The following is a 22135-nucleotide window of genomic DNA, read 5'->3' as shown; positions in this document are numbered from 1 at the left end:
GAACTCAATTGAGAAGGGAAGTAATGTGCCGAGTGTGGTTGTGAGGCGACAGGTAGGAGGGGGCGGGAAGGGCTGTGAAGTGGCTGCTGATGAGGTTATTAATGTTGTTGTTGCTGTTTGTTGTTGCTGTTGTTGTTGTTGGTGGTGGTGATGGTGGTGGTGGTGGCGGTGGTGATTGTTATTTTTTTCTTTTCTTACGCTTTAGACTGTTTTCTACAGCATTTTCATTCATTTGCAGTAATGCTACAGTCCAATGAAAGTACTGCGTCATACAGAGTATATAATAGTGATAGTAATAGTAATTATGATAGTAATAATAATATAATAATAATATAATGATAATAATAATAATAATAATAATAATAATAATAATAATAGTAATAATAATAATAATAATAATAATAATAAATGAACTCCCTCTTCAACTTTCCCTCCTCCTCCTCCTCCTCGTCCTCCTCTTCTTTTTCTAGGCCATATTATTACCTTGAATGTTGCGGCGCAAGAGAATTAATTTATACAATCTCCTCTTCCTCCTCCTCCGCGCGCGCGCACGCACGCTCGCACGCACGCACGCACGCACGCACGCACGCACGCACGCACGCACGCACGCACACACACACACACACACACACACACACACACACACACACACACACACACACACACACACACACACACACACACACACACACACACACACACACACACACACACACGATTTCCATACTTTTTTTTCATAATATCTCGTTTCGCAACGCCAGCACAAAGAATCAAGAGGAGCACTGATGTTCACGCTTATGTAGGTATTGCGAAACGCGCGATGCTTCTGCGAAATATGTATTGATGTTACGAAAGGGTGAGAAAGAAAACGGGTGATTGCAATAAAAAAAAAAAAGAAAATTGCCGATGGGAAATGGAAGAAATCTTGGAAATGAATGCATGCAAATTCAAAGACACTTTATTAAACGAAAGACGTAAAGAAAAATCAACTTAAAGAAAAGCAAACCAACACACACACACACACACACACACACACACACACACACACACACACACACACACACACACACACACACACACACACACACACACACACACACACACACACACACACACACACACACACACTAAGCGAGACTAACGATCGTGCAAATAATTAAGCCAGCATTTACAACACCATAAACACTTTTTTTCACTCTTCCACCTTGCTACCTTATCGCGGCCGTGACCTAGCATGACCTGACCTCCTCTTGCAACGCCACGAGGTCACCGCTAATGGGAGCAATCAAGGAAATGAAGCTGTCAATGTTATGACCTTGCTCGGAGGGGGAATTACGCCTTTTTTTTTCCATCCTCGCAGAATTCTCCGGAGAGATGCCTAAATAGGAAGGAATAAGGGAGAGGAAGTGAAGGGAAAAAATATAGGGGGATATAATTGAGATAGAAGGGAAGGGAAGGGAGGTATTGGGTATTACTTCGGCAGGGGAAAATCTCTAGGCCATGGAAGGGGAATAAGGACGTTTAAGTGAAGTAAATTAAACGTGAAAGGGGGAAAAAATGTTAAGGGGAGTTTTCGGTAAGTGTAATGGGAATAAATGATTGGGGAAATATATACAAGAAAGTAATGGGAGTGTGAAGAAAATATACAGGTGAGACAAATGCCAGGAAAAAAAGCGAGAGATATGCTGGAAATTAAGTAAGGTATCAAATGGAAATAGATAAAGAAATACGGGAGGAAAGAGTGGTTGAAATACTTTGGTTTCCCCTCTGTTCTTCACCTCTGTTGGGTTTCCTTCTTTATTCACGTCTTGTCCTTTGAAAGTTGTCCACCACACCGCTTTTTTCCGTTTCTTCTCTTGGTTTTCTTCCTTCACCCCTTCTTCCTTTCTGCCTACCTGCCTCCCTCATTCCCTTTGTCCGCGTTGGGGGAAAGTTTCCTACCTTGTCGCGTCGTCCCAAGCCTTATTTTTTCCCCTCGATGCAGGAGTCAGGTTGCAGGGAGTCCATCTTTCTTTCCTCCTTCCTTCGACTTTCTTTTTTCTATCTTTAGAAGAGAATTTTCTTTTTCCAGTTTCTTGTTTCTTCTTTGTCTTCTCTTGGTCTAGTGACGGTTTTTCTTCCCCCGTTACTTTTTATATTTTGTATTTGTATTCTCGTTTAATTGTACTTCCATTCTTCATTCGTGTATGATATGTTTTCTTTGGTGTATTTTTGTTATTCTGTACTTGGTAGCGCATGTTTCTGTTGAAGCTTTACTTTGTCGCCATACATGTCACGCTCACTGATAGATACAGCAAAAAATTTAACACCACGGTCTGCCAAAGCTGAGTGAAGTCGATTACAACTTTTATAAACGTATTCTTGTTATAATAAAGGAAGATTCCCATTATTTTTTAGGGGGAACTTTGTATTGGTTCAGTATTTGCTAGAATTTCATAAGGAAAGATAAAAAAGGGAGGCAAACTTTTGCTAGCTAACACACGACATGTTTCTTCGCTTCTCTCTAAATATCACCCGGAGTAATTCCTTTCATGACAAGTTCCCGAAACAACATAATTGACCATGGGAGGAATGATATTTTAAGGAATTATTTTGGGAGGAATGCCTATGAGTAAAATTTTAAATGTTTTGAAGTTAGGTAATGTCATTCATTTGTGGGCTGTAAACATCTTGAATATTATAGCCGAGCGGAAGTAACTGAGCACCGGCAAGGATGTGATGCGTGACTGCGAGGCGTGTGGAGAGACAAGTGGCAGGGATCACCATTTAATACCCTCCGTAATCCGTACTGAGTGCAAGCTTAGTGATAGCTGTCTACTAATAACAGACTACAGGAACGCAAGCAGTAATCAAACCCGACTACTAATTTCCATCACCACTTTGGACAAGCGTGAAGTGTCGTCACTCCTCTGTACTGTATACTGTTTGCACCTCCTTAAAAAACTAACTCCCATTAAGTCAGGCGGATAAAAAAGTTCCTCAGATCTACTCGGGATGATCGTGGAAATCAAGCGAGCCATTATTTTTAAAGCGACGTAATTGCAAAACAATGAAAATGGCTCACACAGTCGGTGCCTCGAGCTGCGCCTTTAAAGCTTCAGGTCCTGCGGGAATTTAATCCGGAATTGCAAACACGAGCACGAAAAATGTATTAGCTAAATGCGATACGAAATGTTCTTTACATGCCCGGCGGACGGAAAGGAAGCAAAAAAAAAAAAAAAGAAAATGTTAATTCTCAGTGAGACAACACCGGAGTTATCAACCAAGAAAAATTATGACTGCAATCCCTAACATACTGACGGCTAAGGTCATTTCTTAATTTAATAAAGTGGTTCTGTGCAAATTTTGATTACGTATATAATTGTAAAACGTAACGCTTACAGCAAAGATGATCAGATACTCAGGAAAGGTTTTCTATGAATGAAGATAAATTTTTGCCAAGTATAAGTTGACGCCAGTAAAATGCTATTAACAGCCAAAGTTAACGTTGCTTTCGTTCCAGTGTTCACAGATAAAGAACTATTCTTCTCTGTCATGTAAAATATGTCTATATTGTGTAGTCTCCCTGCCACTGTCACTAGAAACGGCAAGTGAAGGGAAACCTATTTGTTATTCTGTTTTTCTTCTCCAGGGCGGATGTTCGTCATAATCTACTAACCATTCTGTTTATGTTCTATTTTTTTGCTCCTGCCCTTCACCTCTACGGTTTCCTCTTGCTTCATCGGCTTCATCTGCCTCCCTTTCCTGTCTATGTATTTGTTTTTGTTTTGGTGTGTCATTGTGTTTTCGTACATGTATGTATTTTTTTTATTTATGAAGTATTGGATTCCCAAATTATCTGTGTTGCAATGTATAGTCTGTCTGTCATCGTGTGGTAAATAAACTTCCATTTTTCTAACTAGTATATACCTATATCTACGTATATTCATATATTTACGTATTTATCTATATGTCTGTGGCTTTATCTATCTGTTTGTGTGTATGTATGTATATATTTAATTTTTTATTAACCTGCCTGTTTGTCTGTCTGTCTTTATTTATCTGTATGTCTATCTATCTATATTTGTCTATTGCTATATCTATCTATCTGTCTGTCTATCTGCTTGTGTGTATGTATGTATATATCTGACTTTCTACTAACCTCTCTGTCTATCTGTCTATTTAAGTATATGTCTATCTATCTATAAACATTTCTCTGCATGATCTTCACCGCGCAATAACCGTCACCACCACCACCGCCGCCGCCGCCGCCGCCGACGAGCCATGACTCCCACGCCGCCACGCCCTCACAGCCACCTTCATCACACTCCACAAAACACGCACACAAAACTTTTCCCAAATACCTTCAGGAACACTCGGCCTCCCTTAGCTTCCCCAAACTTTCCAGCCCGAACTCTTCCCCTGACCCTCGGAAAATATCCCCAGTGACTCCCTTTTCCTCATCTAATTCCCGGCACATCCCTCCCCTGTTACCAAACCCTCCTCGTCCGTTCTGGTTTTTACACTCCTGTGATGCTATTTACTTCTTTATTCGCGTTAGTATTGTCGACAGTCTTAGTGAGGCTTCCCTTCACGTAAATTAATTAATGTTCTCTTTATACTTGAAAAGGAGAATGGTTAAGGGCTACGAAATCTATTAAAGTATTTTCTTTCTGCTTTCCACTTTCGTCGTTTCACCTTCCATTTTGTTATTGGTTTGTATTGATGCATTCAAGGTCCTTTTTCCCATGTGTCTGTTCCATGTGTAGTGAGTGCTGTTTATTACCTTATGAGTTAAAATCATAGAAAACGTGTGGCTGTTACCACCAGCCACCTCCCTCCCTCCTTGCTCCAAGTGTAGTTACTAACTCGTAAATACTTGCATGTCTTAATAGTTTTCCTCAGAGAATAAGCTGAATTTCTCCCTTTTTTTCTCAGTTCAGTTTACTTCCTCAATTATTTTTAATACCACCTTACAAATAGAATGAACAAAGGAAGTAAAGTAAGTAGGAAATTCCCGAGCAAGTAACCTCCTTTCACCCGAGACGCAGGCAAGGACATTTCCCGCCGCCCCGCCCTGCTGTTAGACCCGCACTCTCTCTCTCTCTCTCTCTCTCTCTCTCTCTCTCTCTCTCTCTCTCTCTCTCTCTCTCTCTCTCTCTCTCTCCTGGTGGTTAATCTTTTCTCCCTGTTTCCCATAACTCATCATGTGTCGACTTCTTCTGCTGAATCTGTGTATTATTGTTGCTCAGTGTTAAGTTCAGTGACTGAGAGGAATCTTTTTTTTTTTGTGGGGGGGGCAAACATGCAGAAAACAAAGCGAGACAGTCGTCCTGGCGGGTTCCACACATACCCATAGGGCTCCATATTGATTTAAACCGACCGTATTTCCATCTTCCAGCTCTCTGTATCGCCCGCCTTTCATGATATCCACGTCTTCAACATAATACAGCAAGGTGACCAAGGGTTGGCTTACACTGTACAACCACTAACGTTTGCTGCTGGTCTTCTGCGTAGCGCAGCCCGCAAATCTAGTCGTTCCCTCTACCTCTTTTCTTTATTTTATCCTGGGGAAATTGCTGGTTGTCGCCAAGGTGGTCATCACATAACTGTTATATAGCGCCGTGATAATATTCCTGTTTACCTAGTGTGGATTAAGGATGATGAATTAAGGAAATATTCTGTATTAAGAATGGTAGATAAAGGAAATAGTGTGGATTAAGGATATTAGATTAAGGACTTAGCTTGGATTAAGTTAAAAGCTTGAGAACATAGTTTTGAATAAGGGTTATATACAAAATAATGCTCAGGTACGTAGGATGGCTGTTTTCTTCGAGTGATATCTGAAACGTTTCTTTGAGGGAGTACAATAAGTCAGTAACATCAAAAGAAAAGTTATGAATACCCATTAAGAAATTCATCCAAAAAGCGCTATACGTGAAGCCATTTTAACCATTACTATTATTAACTTCAATATAATTTCACACGTTCTATATATATATATATATATATATATATATATATATATATATATATATATATATATATATATATATATATATATATATATATATATATATATATATATATATATATATATATATATATATATATATATATATATATATATATATACCTACCTTCATCCTCGTCTCTTACACAATCCCTCTAATTTTCTTTTACAGCCTCATACTCTTCAAATTTTCCTGTCTCTAATTCCTCTCCTCACCACCTTATGTCTAATCCACACCTTTCATACGTCTCGCTTCCCACAACCCGCTTAATTAACATTTAACCTTCCCTCCTAAACCATTGTTATCTTTTAAGTTCTTCGTACTATAATTCCCCTCCCCGCCTTAGCCCAGTTAGCATTAGGGGCTCAAGGTTAAGGTGGAAGGAAATATCAGTAATTCTTCCCAAGAGGAGAAAGAGACAGCGGTTAAACATGTTATACCAAGCAGTAAGGAGATTACCGGTGGGACGGTGTAACGAGGTGCAGCAGGAGAAGCAGGAACAGGAGGAGGAGGAGAGCAGGAGGGAACTGAGGTGAAGGAGAATAAGGAGGAGAAAGAGAAGGAGAGTAAGGAAGAAAAGGACGTGAAGCGAAAGACGTAGAAGGGTGGAAGGATGGCTGAAAAGATAGTGTGAATCTAGCAGAGCGCGCGCGCGCACACACACACACACACACACACACACACACACACACACACACACACACACACACACACACACACACACACACACACACACACACACACACACACACACACACACACACACACACACACACACACACACACACATAAACACACGTGCACAAAGGAGAGAGAGAAACAAAGAGAGAGAAGAGGCACCGCAGATAAAATAAAGTAAATGAAAAAATATACGCTCTTCCTTGTGTTCTGGGACGACCTGGAGACTCGCCCTGGCCGATAAGAGGCGCCGGGGGACGAGTCTTCTGTCTTGTGGGTTCGACATTTCCAGCGGGACTTCGAGCGCTGTGGTAGTCTGGCCCGGGAACGGTTTGAGGCCATTTTGGGGCTGCGAAAATAGTTGCGCACATTTCTGATAAAATTGAGGGCGTTTCGCGTGTATTAAAATCGTTCTTCAACATTTCACGCAGTATTTTGTTTTAGGAAGGATTGATGTCTTATTTATTTATTTATTTATTCATTTATTTATTTATTTATTCATTTTTAACACAATTTAATGGTTTTTAGGAATGTTTTTTGGTTGCAAGTTCATGTGTTGCGTGGAAGTTATGAGGCACATTGTTGAAAAGATGGAAATGCGAAATAGATACCTTTGTTTTTAAAATGAAAGAGTATGTTTAATATTTTTCTCAATCAGTATCCCTGAAATTAGATCCTAACCTCGCCATATGTCGATTCTTCCTTTATTCTAGACTTTAAAGAAGCCGTAATTGTTTTCAAAGATTGTTATTAATTATGTTGTAATTTTAATGTTTTCGCCTTGCTAATACCTTGCTTTATATACCAACTACTCACAATTACAACTCGCCAAAATGTTGATCTTCCTCTCCTCTTCTCTGTTTTCATTATATTTCTCCTTATTACTATGATGGTTTAAATGTTCCTCATCCTACCAGTACCATCCTTTCTCTACCTTCTGCCCACACACACACAATTCGCCGCGGTGTTTCTTTTGCTATCCTCCACCTGAGTTTTCATCATAATTGACTTTAATACTGTGATGATGTAAATATTCATCGCCCTAACAATACTTTATTTATTTTTTGTACATTTTGTTAATATTCACAGTCAGTCGCAGTGTTTTCTTTGCTATCCTCTACCACAGTTTTCATCGTAACTCTCCTTATAAAGTCGCTAACTGTACACTGTCCCCTCTGTCAGCTGTGCGCTTGATACAAAACCTGGTGCTCTCGAGTCCAGTTCATATGTTTTCTATGTAAAAGGTAATCGGTATTCTCCATCCACCGTCCCTTTTACTTACCTATTCCTGGGGAGTATGTTGCTCACGGTCTCTCGGAGTTCTTTACCTGCCTGCCTTCAATTCTTTATAGAGGAGAATTGAGTTGGTATTTAATTTTGGATTCCTCTCATGTTCTCCTCCCGGCGTTGTATATAGCGGGTGTTTTTAATAATCTTCCCAGGCCATGGACTGCGTTCCTTCGGGGCGCATAAAGAAACAGCAAGGATGAAACATTTTTTGAAAGGTTTGTTTGCTTATGAATGTTATGGAGGGAGGAATTTTGTGGGCGATTAGGTACGCGTGTTTGTGTAGCAGTGTATTTTGAAACCTATTGTGTGTGTGTTGGATTTTTCCTTCTTGGTGAATTAAAAGGAGACAAAAAAAAAATCGGTTGTAAAGAAAACGAAGTACGTATGTAGTATATAATCTTTTCACACACACACACACACACACACACACACACACACACACACACACACACACACACACACACACACACACACACACACACACACACACACACACATACATACACACACAGTAAAAATAAGAGAACAGAAGACACAGTGTTCATTATAGATTCGAGAAGGCTGTGTTTTGTCTGACCGTCTGGAGACACCCTTGGTAACTTTGCTACTTGGATATTAGATTAGTTTACCTCCTCCTCCTCCTCCTCCTCCTCCTCCTCCTCCTCCTCCTCCTCCTCCTCCTCCTCCTCCTCCTCCTCCTCCTCCCCTCTTTAATGCGTACGGGGAGAATTCCGTATTAATACCATTTCTCATTAGTTTACATTAGTATATTAAAAACAGCCTTGATATTCCTTTCCTTTATATAACGTATGTAGTAATTGTGTTAATTTTTTCCTTATCGTCTCTATTTTTCACTATTCTAATATTCACTCCTTTTTTTTATTTTTTTCCATTTCTGCTCCTCTTCCTTTTTCCTTTCCATACTTTCCGACTTTTCCCATTTATTCCTTATTCTCTAACCTTTGCCATTTACTCCTCCTCCTCCTCCTCCTCCTCCTCCTCCTCCTCCTCCTCCTCCTCCTCCTCCTCCTCCTCCTCCTCCTCCTCCTCCTCCTCATCCCTCACAAGCCTCGTCTCTAAAGCCAACCAACAAATTATGAGAACCCCGCTAGAGGATCTCCCGTGAACCGTGATCCATCGGGTAATCGAGGAGGCATAAATATGTAAGCCTCAAGGGAGTGGATGGGCTTTCAGTTTTTTCCCTTATTGCATTATGGATCCTGGTCATATTTTTTAGGCCTACTGGCGATAAAGTTACCGTGGCGTATCTGGATGTGTAGAAGAGAGATATAGGAGAGGAAGGAAGGGTTGGAGTGAGGGAGGGAGGGTGAAGGCGCTTTGTTTGCTCACCTGGTCGTCGTATCGTCAGGTGAAGGCTAAGGAAGTGGAGTCCAGGTACTTAGTTTTTTTCTTTCTTTTTTTTTTTTTTTGTTTAAACTTTCAGGTAAGATAAAAGCTGTCGTGAATTATTTAGTTGGTGTCCTTTGTAGCTTACCTCGTGGCTTCTCTCTCTCTCTCTCTCTCTCTCTCTCTCTCTCTCTCTCTCTCTCTCTCTCTCTCTCTCTCTCTCTCTCTCTCTCTCTCTCTCTCTCTCTCTCTCTCTCTCTCTCTCTCTCTCTCTCTCTCTCTCTCTCTCTCTCTCTCTCTCTCTCTCTCTCTCTCTTCTGGCATGACTTCTTTAAATTAGATTACTTTCCTTCTCATGGTCTTTTGAGATGAAAATGTCGAGGGTAATGCTGGTGTTGCTTATTCCTACACATTTGAGTCTTGTTTTCCTTCCTTTCTTTGTGAGTACATTCTTCTTGGCTTTACTTCGTTGCTGTAGAGAGGTGTACTGTTTCTCTCCGTATGTCAGTTCTCCACACTGTTCCAATTAGACCTTGCCTCTTTACCCAGACCTCGCCTCCCCAACTACATAGATCTTTTCTCCTTAACTATATCCTACTTCCCTAGTCATATCTTGCCTCCCCAAGTAGTTCATGTCCCCCACCAGATTTGCATCCCTGATCACACATTGTCTCTCCAAACAGATCATGTCTCGCTAACTAGATCTCGGCTCCCCAGCTGTACAATATTTTGCCTCCCCAATTAAACCTTATCTCCTTCACTCAAGCAGACCTCGCCTCCCCAGTCAGACGTTACCGCCCTCCTTCCCAGTCCAGTAGATCTATTAATCTCCATCTCTCCCCATTTTATTATTGACACAGCCCACCTCACTCACCACACCGCAGTTCTTCCTCACCAACAAGAGCAGAAGAGCAGGAGTCAGGTATCAAGGGAGAAGGGAAAACAACAAACGTCAAGACCTATTCTCTCCCCATGAAATTCTAGTGATCTCTAGGAGGACAGCAGCGGATGTGGGAATAGGGTATGGAGTGTGGGAGTTTGAGGTGGTGTGCTGTGTGTTGTGTGTTTGTGTGGATTAGAAGACTTTGTTGTGGTCTTTTGTTCCATATGCATAATTCAATTGTATCTTCATGTTAGGTGTTTCATGGTGGTAGTGAGGTTTGGTTGGAAGTTAGTGTGCGTTTTTTTTTTTTCTTTTCTTCTTTTTTCGTCCTAAGCCAGAGATCTACCTAACTCAAAAAAATATCTGAAGTTATATTTGGTGGGTGAAGGTTGTCCTGTACTCGCAGTAATCTGTAGGTGTGTGGTGGTAAGAAATAAGGCTCTGCAGTAAGAAAAACATAAAGCGACACTCAATTCGTAAACTGATAACTTAGAGCGTAGTGAACGACGAATAAAATCAGGAAGCAAATGATAAGCCAATCTATCGACCGGTAAGGAGATGGTTAGTAAAGAAACAGTAACCAGTAATTTCAAAACTGCGCAAAGAAGAAAATAGAAACACCGATAAAGTCACGTAGAGGTAGCTGGAAATGTCACGCTTCCATCAACATCACCTTTATCCAGCCAATCAAACTCCACCTCTTCCGCCCCACAGCACGCTCCTTCACTCCACTCATACCTATCCCCTACCCACCCTTCCCGCCCCACCCTCCCATCTTACCCACTCCACAATACACTCACCTATCCACACTCTCGCCTCTTACCTCCTTCCTCCTCCTCTCCCTATTCCACTCTATCGAACCACACTCCCCGCTTCCCCGACTCCTCCCCAACACACTCCATGCACCTCCCCAAGCTTCCCCAACCCAGGCCGCCACGCACCACCCCTCGCCATCTCCACCACCCCCACCTCTCCCCCATTACCAGTGCAGGAGGCAATTCTATTAAGGCGCCGTGGCACAGACGCCTTCAGGAGGGTGTTGTGCCTCCGTCGCCGCCATCTTGTCCCAGGTGTTCGCTGCAAATATACCGCTGCTTCCCTCCTCCTCCTCCTCCTCCTCCCTTTTTTTCTTTCTCTTGCATCGACTCATTCCATTACTTCCTTTTGTATTTCCTATCTCTCTCTCTCTCTCTCTCTCTCTCTCTCTCTCTCTCTCTCTCTCTCTCTCTCTCTCTCTCTCTCTCTCTCTCTCTCTCTCTCTCTCTCTCTCTCTCTCTCTCTCTCTCTCTCTCTCTCTCTCTCTCTCTCATCAGTTCCTTACAATTTCTTACCCACATGATTATCGTCGTCTTTCTTAATACCGTAGAGAGAGAGAGAGAGAGAGAGAGAGAGAGAGAGAGAGAGAGAGAGAGAGAGAGAGAGAGAGAGAGAGAGAGAGAAAATTCCTTACATTCTTTTGTATCTTCCTTTTTTCCTGCTCCTCTCCCTTGGTGTGTTCTTAATATTTTCGTGGCAAACAAAGAGTAACTCGCGGCTCTGTCTGACTCGATTTTTTTTACGTCCAGCTAGACTCCCAGCAGGAAGTTAGGGCGGGTAGAGGGCATCAAGGGGCTGCTGGCCGTGTTGAGGGGGGCGGTGATCCTCTATGGAGGTGTTCCCTTGAAATAATCCCAACACAAGACCACGGAGGTACGTTTTCTTTTTCCTTCGAGAAGAAAATGGAAAGTACATTAGTATCTGCTTTGGTGAGAGCCCGGGAGAGAGAGAGAGAGAGAGAGAGAGAGAGAGAGAGAGAGAGAGAGAGAGAGAGAGAGAGAGAGATTAAGGAGATGCGTTGAGGATTTTAAGGTGACGACAGGGCTCTCAACCTTCTTTTCACTCCTCTTCCTTCCCCTTCTCTTCCTCTTCCTCCTCTACGTTCGCTTAAGAAATACCTCAAGGTTTACTCAGAGAAACGAGACAAAAGTATCCAGATTCTCTCTCTCTCTCTCTCTCTCTCTCTCTCTCTCTCTCTCTCTCTCTCTCTCTCTCTCTCTCTCTCTCTCTCTCTCTCTCTCTCGTCTTTTATTATCTTATCCCGCTGTCTACTCGTTTCTTTTCTATCCATTTTTCATCATATTGTTTCCTTTTCTACCATTCATGTTCTTTCTCTCGGCCTTTGAAACACGAACAGTCAAAATGTTGTAAGAATATTAAGGATAACGTAATAACGATAACAGTATTATTAAAATTGGTTATGATATTGTGTTTTACTGTGTTATTCTGACCACTGTGTTTCATTGCAGCAGTGACGGTGAATGTGGATGAAATGTCACGTGATAAAAGGTATGTCCGAGTAAAAGAGCACAACTGTATATATTTTCAAACATTCTCTCACCGTTTTATTCCTGCATTTCGCGATTTACCTAAGTTTTAACATCATTAAATTTAGTTGTTTGCCCAAAATCAGATTCTTGTCGAAAGTTTTGAAAGTTTAAATACCTAATGGTTTCTTTAATAATATTCATGTTTCGTTTCTTGCCTCAACTTTTTTTTTTTTTTTGGGGGGTGGGTTTTCTTATGCCCTTTTAATTTTGTCTATTTTTATTCTTATTTATTTTTTTTTTTTCTTGCTCGCTCCTCGTTCGGTAGAAATTTAGATTCCTTTTGTGAACATTTTCCTTTCCTGTTTCTGCGAAGTTTTATTAATTCCTGCAGAGAAGTTAGTTAATTGGGTTCCGAGTCACTATTAATATTTAGAGACTCAAGGTATTATTTATTTATTCTTACCTGGACAGACCTTTTCCTTGACAATTAACTTACTTTTTTCTTCTTCGGCCAATCTTCCTACCCAATCTTACTGGACAAGAGCCACACTTTGAAATACTTTTACTTTTGTTTTATAATTAGGTTTATTTATTTTTTTATTTTTTTATTTATTTATATATTTTTTTAGTGACTATCTCCTGAATTTCCCAATATACAAAACAGTTCACTACATTTTTGTAATTGTACAAGGTTGTCGTGGTGGTGATGCTTTGAAGTGACAGACAGCGCAGTGGGCCAACGAAGCGTGTGAGTAACGTGCTTTCTAGTTACATAAATACGGTTAACTTGAAAAATAAGAGCACCAATCAACCATTCCAACTAGTTTCCACAATTAAAAAAAAACAGAACAGCATTCGTTCGAGTCAGTTTTGCATTCGGTTTTTGATGGTCGCCAATAAACACAGATGGAATATTTTAGTAATATAACAATTTTCATATAGTTTCTCTGGTCACTTTATTTTGCATTTTTTGTGTCACGGTCATAGGGTGTAATGTGCAAAGGTCTCCGTGATTTAGTCGAAACATGAAGAAAGTGAAGGTTATCTAGTTGAAATTTCTGGAAGGGGATGGAAGAGGAGTGATGGGGGACGGCCAAGTGCTGCTATTGGGAGATTAAAGATATCAAAGTGGGATATAAGGAGTGTGAGGTGTGTAGTCGAGATATGAATCGTGTAAGAGTACTGGCGACGTGTGGTGGTGAGGTTGGTGTAGTCTGAGAGTGTGAGGCCGCGGTGGGGGGCGGAGAGTGGCTCAGCCGTGACGTGTGGAGGTGAGGGTTGTCTAATCTTGGGGGCTGCTGGGAGGGGGGTATCATGGGGTGAGTTGGGGGAGGGACAGTGTAGTCGCTCACTCGCTTGTGTATTAGATGACACTCGATTAATCGCGGCGTGACAAATGGGTCCCCGAAGTGTCATCCTAACCAACACATCCCCCCATACTCTCTCTCTCTCTCTCTCTCTCTCTCTCTCTCTCTCTCTCTCTCTCTCTCTCTCTCTCTCTCTCTCTCTCTCTCTCTCTCTCTCTCTCTCTCTCTCCGCACCCTTCTATCTATTCTACCTTCCATTCATCCTTGTATCTCCGTTCGTTAGTTCCTCACGTACTATCTTTTCCTCTTTATTTTTTTCAGGCCTTTTTTTCAGATTTCTGTCTTCTCTGGATTTTTCTTAGCGGTGGGCGTCTTGTTTTGTCTTGTCTCTTGTTGTTTTGATGTGACGTGGGGATGCTCGGCAACTCCTAAGGTACGGCTGGGAATAAGAATATTGTACTGGAGTATTGGATGATGTGTTGAACGTTCAGTATAAGGCGTGTAGGTATTGCATAGGTTAGAAGGGGAGGACGGGAAGGGTGGAAGTTTACAGTACGGGTATAGATGGACTGGCTCTTGCAGGGGAATCTACGTGTAAGTGTAAATGTCTGTTATTGCACGTGATTCAGATTGCAAAGGGTAAAAAGTAGTGTGGTGCATTTATTTTGAGAGGAATGAAATGGGTGTATGGACCAGGAAAGGTTTGGTTTGGGTTTATCTACGGAAAATGGAACGGGAGAATCCATTGTTTTCCTTTTGTTTTGTGTTGATTGCAGCGAGAAGTCGATATGGTAAGCAGTGGACGGAGGCCTTTTTTTTTTTTTTTGTGTGTGTGTGTGTGTGTGTGTAATTTTTTCCATGATACAAAACTACGTCTGTTCCCCACGTGAGGCTCAATTTAAAGGTGGATTGTCATCAGTTATAGTTCTTGTATAAACTCTCACCTGTATCGAATGTTTTTCTTGGTGAAACTTGCTCTGTTTCCACTTTTTCTTCTTTTTTTTTTAATCGTCCTAAACTCTATATTCCCAGAGGCAGTGACCTTACACATTCTCTCTCTCTCTCTCTCTCTCTCTCTCTCTCTCTCTCTCTCTCTCTCTCTCTCTCTCTCTCTCTCTCTCTCTCTCTCTCTCTCTCTCTCTCTCTCTCTCTCTCTCTCTCTCTCTCTCTCTCTCTCTCTCTCTCTCTCTCTCTCTCTCTCTCTCTCTCTCTCTCTCTCTCTCTCTCTCTTCGCCGAGTACTAAAATAGATACAGTTTAGTATGATAATAAAAGCAGCACATCAACAATGATCACAAAACACAAAATTCTCCTTCCTTCTGTCGAGATGAAAAGTCCTCGTCACCTCGAAGAAAGCGTGACCCCGGACCTAGTACTTATTCTCGTGTGACTCCCTTGTGACCTGCCTCCTCCCAGCCACACTACTCGCATTCATTGGACGACGTGTTCCTTTTCTGTATGGACATTCCGGAAAGTCCTCCGTCGCACCTGTAGAGAGAGAGAGAGAGAGTAGTTTTGATGTAAAGGTGCAGTATGTTGGTGACGGAAAGGGTGGCTGTGGATTCCAATGTATCTATATTGCAAGATGTTGCTCTCCAATTCAGTGTGGTTTAGCTTTTTTGTTCGTCCTCTTCCTGCTGTCCCTCCAGGTTCGTATTTTTCTTGCCTTTGTTAGTGTCTCCTTTTTCCCTTGTATATTTTTCCGATGCGGTCTCTCTCTCTCTCTCTCTCTCTCTCTCTCTCTCTCTCTCTCTCTCTCTCTCTCTCTCTCTCTCTCTCTCTCTCTCTCTCTCTCTCTCTCTCTCTCTCTCTCTCTCTCTCTCTCTCTCTCTCTCTCTCTCTCTCTCTCTCTCTCTCTCTCTCTCTCATACTCATTCCTTTTATAATGAACGAATAAGACTTTGCTTTACACACACACACACACACACACACACACACACACACACACACACACACACACACACACACACACACACACACACACACACACACACACGTACATATTTACATATAGACTCTGCATTCATGATATCAATGAAACATTTTAAAATAAAAAGAAAAACTCGAAGATGATACAAATGAAGAGGAGGAGGAGAGGGTGCGGGTGAGGTCGGGACAGGCGGGATTTAAAGGAATGTGGAGATTGAAAGACACGGATGATGGTGATGATGTGCGTCGCTGCGAGAAAGTGAAGGTATGCAGTCTTACAGATTACAGAAGTCGAAGGCAAATACTCGTTGTCGTGGCGAGGTCGAGAGTGCAGGTGTCGGGAATGTTGTTAATGATAAAAACGCGAGTCTTTAATTATCAGGGGAAAAAGAATTTTAAAAGTGTTGAGTTGCTCTATTAAGTGAGCAATTAAGGCTGTTCATCTTTTTTATTCGTTCATTTTCCGACAGTTTTTACATGTTTTAAAATATCGCTGATTCTGTCATTTTTCGGTATTAATTATTTTGGCATGCATTCATAATCGACATCATTTTTTATCGCATGAAATATATTTTCATGTAAATTTAAAATTGAGAGACTATTTATTAACGTATTCCCTCCATTTATTTATATTTATTGAATTTTGGTGTATAACAGCAGTAACTACTACTACTACTACTACTACTGCAGCTGATGATAGTAATAATAATAATAATAATAATAATAATAATAATAATAATAATAATAATAATAATAGTGATAATAGTAATGATAATAATCATGATAATAATTACGATAATCAATGCGGTATTAGTTATGTTGTATAATTTACCTTTCAGAATAGTGTATGTATTTATGTCTTTGCAAAGCGAGTTATATATATATATATATATATATATATATATATATATATATATATATATATATATATATATATATATATATATTCATTTATTTATTTATTTATTTATTTATTTATTTATTTATTTTTATTCTTATTATTATTATTATTATTATTTATTTTTTTTTTTATTTATTGCTGCTACATAAACATCCTTTCTGCTGTCTTCGCCGCGGCCCGTCTTCCTCCGTCTCCCAGTGGTCACGTTCGGTCCTGAGAATTTTGCTCTTACTTCATGTTGACATTTTACATTATGCACGCACGTCTTGCATCTTTGCTACAGATCACTAATCCAGGTGTGTGTGAACTTTTTATAGCCTTTTTATTATAAAGAGATCAAAGAAGCTAAACATTTCGCCTTGCACACTCCAAAACCTCCCACCATTTCGTCATGAATTTGAAACCCCACCACATCGATTAAAGAATGCAAGAATAAAATGTAATGGCAGAAGAACATCCTGCGCCACGAGGCGTAATAACTATTGCACGGCGGACAGTGTGAGGGGAGGCAGGCGCACGCCATTCAGGACACGACTTCAATAGTTCCTGTGAGACCCGTGCTTCTTGTGTCTTGATATATATTGCAGCCTCGCTGAGCAGACGTGCTTCTCCCACGACCCAGGCTGCCGCGAAGACTCGGGGGGAGAGAGAGAGAGAGAGAGAGAGAGAGAGAGAGAGAGAGAGAGAGAGAGAGAGAGAGAGAGAGAGAGAGAGAGAGAGAGAGGAGAAAAGAAACAAACTCTCCTATCACCCAATACTAGAGGATACTTCCCTTCACAGTGGTGTCAGACAAGCCCCTCGATCCACCTGCATCAGTGAGCGGTGCACCTGTGAGGCGGCGTACCCCGGCACCGCGCCGCGCCGTCTCCGTCATGTCGGGGGCAGCTGAATTATAGACAGCGAGACGTCCGGAGATTTCTGGTCTTGTTCACAGTGGGTCGTGTAGCGTGATGGCGTGATCCCTTACCAAGGCCTGAGGGACACAGTCGTTCAGGCCTGACGGACGACAACGCTCCCTTTGAAGGTCCAATTTGAGGGCGATATTTTGAGGTCCTGCTTGGGGTTGTGCAGAGAGAGAGAGAGAGAGAGAGAGAGAGAGAGAGAGAGAGAGAGAGAGAGAGAGAGAGAGAGAGATGAGGGCGGAGAGTGATATATTCAGTGGAAGTGGAGGTCTGGCCTGGCTATGGTTGGGGAGCACAAGCGGGGAAGTAATGAAATGCGGGAAGTAAACACCGTAGATTTATCCCCATGGTGCACGGAACCCTATCGACCAGGGGAGGATTTTTGTGCGTGTAAAACCGACACAATAACACTACTTCGAAGCTTAATTTTTTTGATGGCAGTAGTAACTCTGCAACATAAAATTGATAACCATTTTTTACGAGCGCAAATAAAGACAACTTGGCTCAGAAAATGGCCTATATCGCTGGCTGGCTGGCATGCTTAGCGACCCCGCGCGGTGGACGTTTGTCAGGCATCAAAAGCGTGACAAATTACTCTTGCTTACACGCGAATTCCATACTGCTAGTGTCGCTTTTAACAACACCGTCTGCCTTTGACAGTGACTTTGCACCTAAACACTCTTGAGAAACATTCTGGTGTTCATGTCTCGTACGTAGAAAGAATCAGAAATGTTGCCTTGATGAACGACCTGTGTGTGTGTGTGTGTGTGTGTGTGTGTGTGTGTGTGTGTGTGTGTGTGTGTGTGTGTGTGTGTGTGTGTGTGTGTGTGTGTGTGTGTGTGTGTGTGTGTTTTGGCCAGGTAAAGGCAATTTTTCAGGGTTTATTAGAGGCCACAGGGAACTCTCGCCGCTCGCCTCGCCTGACCATACGCCGTCATCACATCCCGGTGCTGTGCTAAAACCCACACGTATCGTTTTGTTATTGACGGGAAAACGAGAGGGTCCAGCTGGGAAGAAGGGAAAGGTAACGAAATGGGAGGAGCGAAGGGATTTAATGGGCAGAGAGGGTGTACTCAGACCAAAGAAAGTAAGTTATAAGAATAGAAGTAAAAGTGAGGGAAAGACTGAAAAGGAGGAACAATGATGGGAGGAAGCGAGACAAAGAAAACCTAGAGAAAAATATATGAGAGAGAGAGAGAGAGAGAGAGAGAGAGAGAGAGAGAGAGAGAGAGAGAGAGAGAGAGAGAGAGAGAGAGAGTTGCCAAGCGTGAGGACGAATTTAAGGCATATTGACGTATTGAAAGACGCTTATAACGTGGATCCCGTTTTATGTCGACAAAATTAACTACCGCTGGAAGTGAGTGGCTGCATAAATAGATAGGCAGGTACGTTAGTAGATAGTAGATAGGAAAACTCAGATAGATAGGGAGGTATAGCTTTCTTCCTATCAATTATTAGGTTATTGTCTGTTTGTATGTATATGTATCTGTCTATCTACCTTAGAGACAGAGAGAGAGAGAGAGAGAGAGAGAGAGAGAGAGAGTGTGTGTGTGTGTGTGTGTGTCTTACGTATCTGTATATAATTTCATGGTGTTCTTTTCTTTTCCTCGGATAGAATTAAAAGCAAAAAGATAAGAAAAAAAAAGAACTGAGTTGGAGCGCTGCTTGAGGAACTAATTATCTCAGGAACAAAAGATTCATGTCTGTTGTGGGATTCTTGACCTTGACTCTAATGATGGGGATAATATTTACCTCCCATTTTTTTCTTTTATTTACGTTCCATCATTATAACATTCCCATTGTTGTTTTGTTTATTTTCCTTATTTATTATTTTTTTTCTGAGACTAATTTTTGTTGTCTTCTTCTTCTTCTTCTTCTTCTTCTTCTTCTTCTTCTTCTTCTTCTTCTTCTTCTTCTTCTTCTTCTTCTTCTTCTTCTTCTTCTTCTTCTTCTTCTTCTTCTTCTTCTTCTTCTTCTTCTTCTTCTTCTTCTTCTTCTTCTTCTTCTTCTTCTTCTTCTTCTTCTTCTTCTTCTTCTTCTTCTTCTTCTTCTTCTTCTTCTTCTTCTTCTTCTTCTTCTTCTTCTTCTTCTTCTTCTATTTTTCTTTTCCTTTCTCTTTTTTCTTCTTGTTCTTGTTCTTGTACTTCATAGCTTATCATCAGTCTTTATTTTTTCCTTGTAATTTTCTTTTTTTATTTTCTCTAGTTTTCCTCCTCCTCCTCCTCCTCCTCCTCCTCCTCCTCCTCCTCCTCCTCCTCCTCCTCCTCCTCCTCCTCCTCCTCCTCTGTGGCTGCTAACTTCGTGTATGTCTTGCTGTTTGACAAGTATGTACAATGTTCTTGGCAAGGACTTGGCCTCGCATTGTGTACACCTGTATTTACACCTGCTACATGCGACGTGGCAGTTCCTACAAGTTTATTCTGCTGCCTATGGAGTCTGTCTGAGCCCCAAAAGTGTGTAGCTGACTATGTAATGTTCCTCAAAGGCTCCTAATAGATTATGCATTCATGGATATAAATGTTCCGTTGTTCTCAAAAAAGGCCCCAAATGGAATCGTGTAACTTATGATTCATGTACCAGATATTTTTCCTATTCAACTGAAGGATTGATTGTATGTAAGATTCTCATAAAAAATCTATCATTTCCGCATTAAAATTAAACTTTCACAGAATAAAGTAGCATTTTTTATTAGTAATATTAAAACACAAAAAAGTCTAGCCGAAGTGTATTACCACGTCAAATAAACAAACAAACAAAAAAGGGATATATTTACCGTAATGTTTGACGGTGTGATACTCAGTGATTAAGAGAACGCTGCATTAACCCTTTGCTAAGGTTTTTATTTTCGAGTGTTGAATATTAGAGATCACATACGAAGCTTTTCTCTTTCCACACTTATTCCACATAAAACATTTAACTATCTGCCATTACGCTGCCTCTTCTACACTCTTTATTTTCATTTCCAGAAGTTTTGTCTTCATTAGCGGTAAGTTTTCTTGCATAAGTCAGATTAAAATTTTTGAAGTGAAAGTTGTTTTGACTAAGAACTGTATTATCTGTTCCCAGGTGGAGACAAGAGAGCAGATGTTACGAACTAAGGTAAAGTGAAAGTTTTGTATGTTTCAGAATTAATTTAGAAAGATGGAACAGTATTGTTTTTGCCAATTATAAAAGCATATTTATGTTGGTAACGCGTGAAATTACCTAGGTTTTAAAATTAAACCGTAAAAAATATCATATTTGATGTGTGCGATACGTGAGAAATTGAATACTAGGATTTTAAATTGTGAACAAATAGGTGAGATTTTGACAAAGGTGCCAAAAAAAAAAGAAAGATAAAACACGCGATTCATAAAACTTGAAATAAGAAAAGATATATTAGTGTGGATTTCATGTTCCTCGTATTCCTGAGAGAGGAGAGTGGTTGGATCAGTAAGTATGAAAATTAAATCACCGTAAATATAGTTGTCGATGTATTGAGTACGGTGGTCAATACAATGAATAATAGAATAGGGCAGCAAAGAAATACGAAGGCATAAGACATACAGAGAGAGAGAGAGAGAGAGAGAGAGAGAGAGAGAGATCAATATAATGCATACAATAAATGTGTCTTTCACTGTGTATCAAAGAATCATTACATGCAGTATAAACCGAATGAATAGCAATATATTATAGTCTTACCTCGTCGCTTGAGACTCTCCTTCCTCACCCTAAGTAAAACGTGTGGAGAGTATTATGCATATGAAGTAAAGCTAAGGAAAAATGCGTATAAAAGAAGGATCATCTTATTTTGTAACGTGAAGCGAACTCATAATTGACACCTAAGGGATAAGAAGGTGTGAAGGAACGGTGAATAATGGCTGAGCTCAGAGGAGAGAGAGAGAGAGAGAGAGAGAGAGAGAGAGAGAGAGAGAGAGAGAGAGAGAGAGAGAGAGAGAGAGAGAGAGAGTTTTAAAAAGGCTAGCGAAGGTGAGGTTAGGTTACATCACTCATTTTCTTTTTCTTTCAAACTTTTAGAGAAACTTTAGTATAAAAAAGATAAACTCACTCATGGGGAGGAGAAAGTGGTGGTGGTGGTGGTGGTGGTGGTGGTGTTGGCGGCGGCGGCGGTGGCGGCGGTGGCGACGATTAAGTCTTGTTTGTCATGGCTTAATGTCACTGAAAATGGAGACAAACATTTGATGGTTTTATTTTTACATTTATTCATATTTTTAATGCTGCTCATGGATTAACCTTTTCATTGGAATACGCAGCAATTGTGTGGAATACACATAAGCATCTACAAGAAAGAAGGGGATCAAAAGAATCGATTTTGGAATTTCTAAGCTGTATAATGTTTGAAGGTGACTGTATAAGAAGAAATTATGTCTCAGTGATAGCGGTGAAGGGGTTACATTAGGTCAGGTCAGGTCTGTCAGGTGTTTTGTACTCAGTTCTACGCAGTTTCTTGTCTAACATAAAAGCAAGTTTGTGTTCGGATGTTTTTTTTTTTTTTCATACGTTATGTGAGTAATTAAGTTATGAAGAAATGTTTCCATATATTGGGTTATGGATGACTAATGCTGCAATTTACCTAAGATACTGGTATGAATCTCTCTCT

General features: G+C 40.8%; 1 protein-coding gene across 8 annotated transcripts in view; it reads left to right on the top strand.

Moving 5' to 3' along the window:
* Nucleotides 1-22135, top strand: part of LOC135112940 (uncharacterized) — a 262579-nt gene that overhangs the window by 192123 nt on the left and 48321 nt on the right. For 5 of the 8 annotated variants that reach the window (XR_010274625.1, XR_010274626.1, XM_064027894.1 and 2 more), the window contains one exon: nucleotides 20602-20634. Coding sequence is in view for 5 of the 8 variants with exons in the window: in XM_064027894.1 (XP_063883964.1) it covers nucleotides 20602-20633 (32 nt within the window). In the remaining 3 variants the exon portion in view is untranslated. Of the gene's footprint in view, nucleotides 1-12476; nucleotides 12517-20601; nucleotides 20635-22135 lie in introns of all 8 variants that reach the window. The other 3 variants (XR_010274627.1, XM_064027893.1, XM_064027892.1) reach the window with 1 other exon arrangement.

Source organism: Scylla paramamosain, chromosome 24 (genome assembly GCF_035594125.1).
Source record: "Scylla paramamosain isolate STU-SP2022 chromosome 24, ASM3559412v1, whole genome shotgun sequence".
In the NCBI taxonomy this organism is placed as follows: Eukaryota; Metazoa; Arthropoda; class Malacostraca; order Decapoda; family Portunidae; genus Scylla; species Scylla paramamosain.
This window is presented reverse-complemented; position numbering and strand designations above follow the sequence as displayed.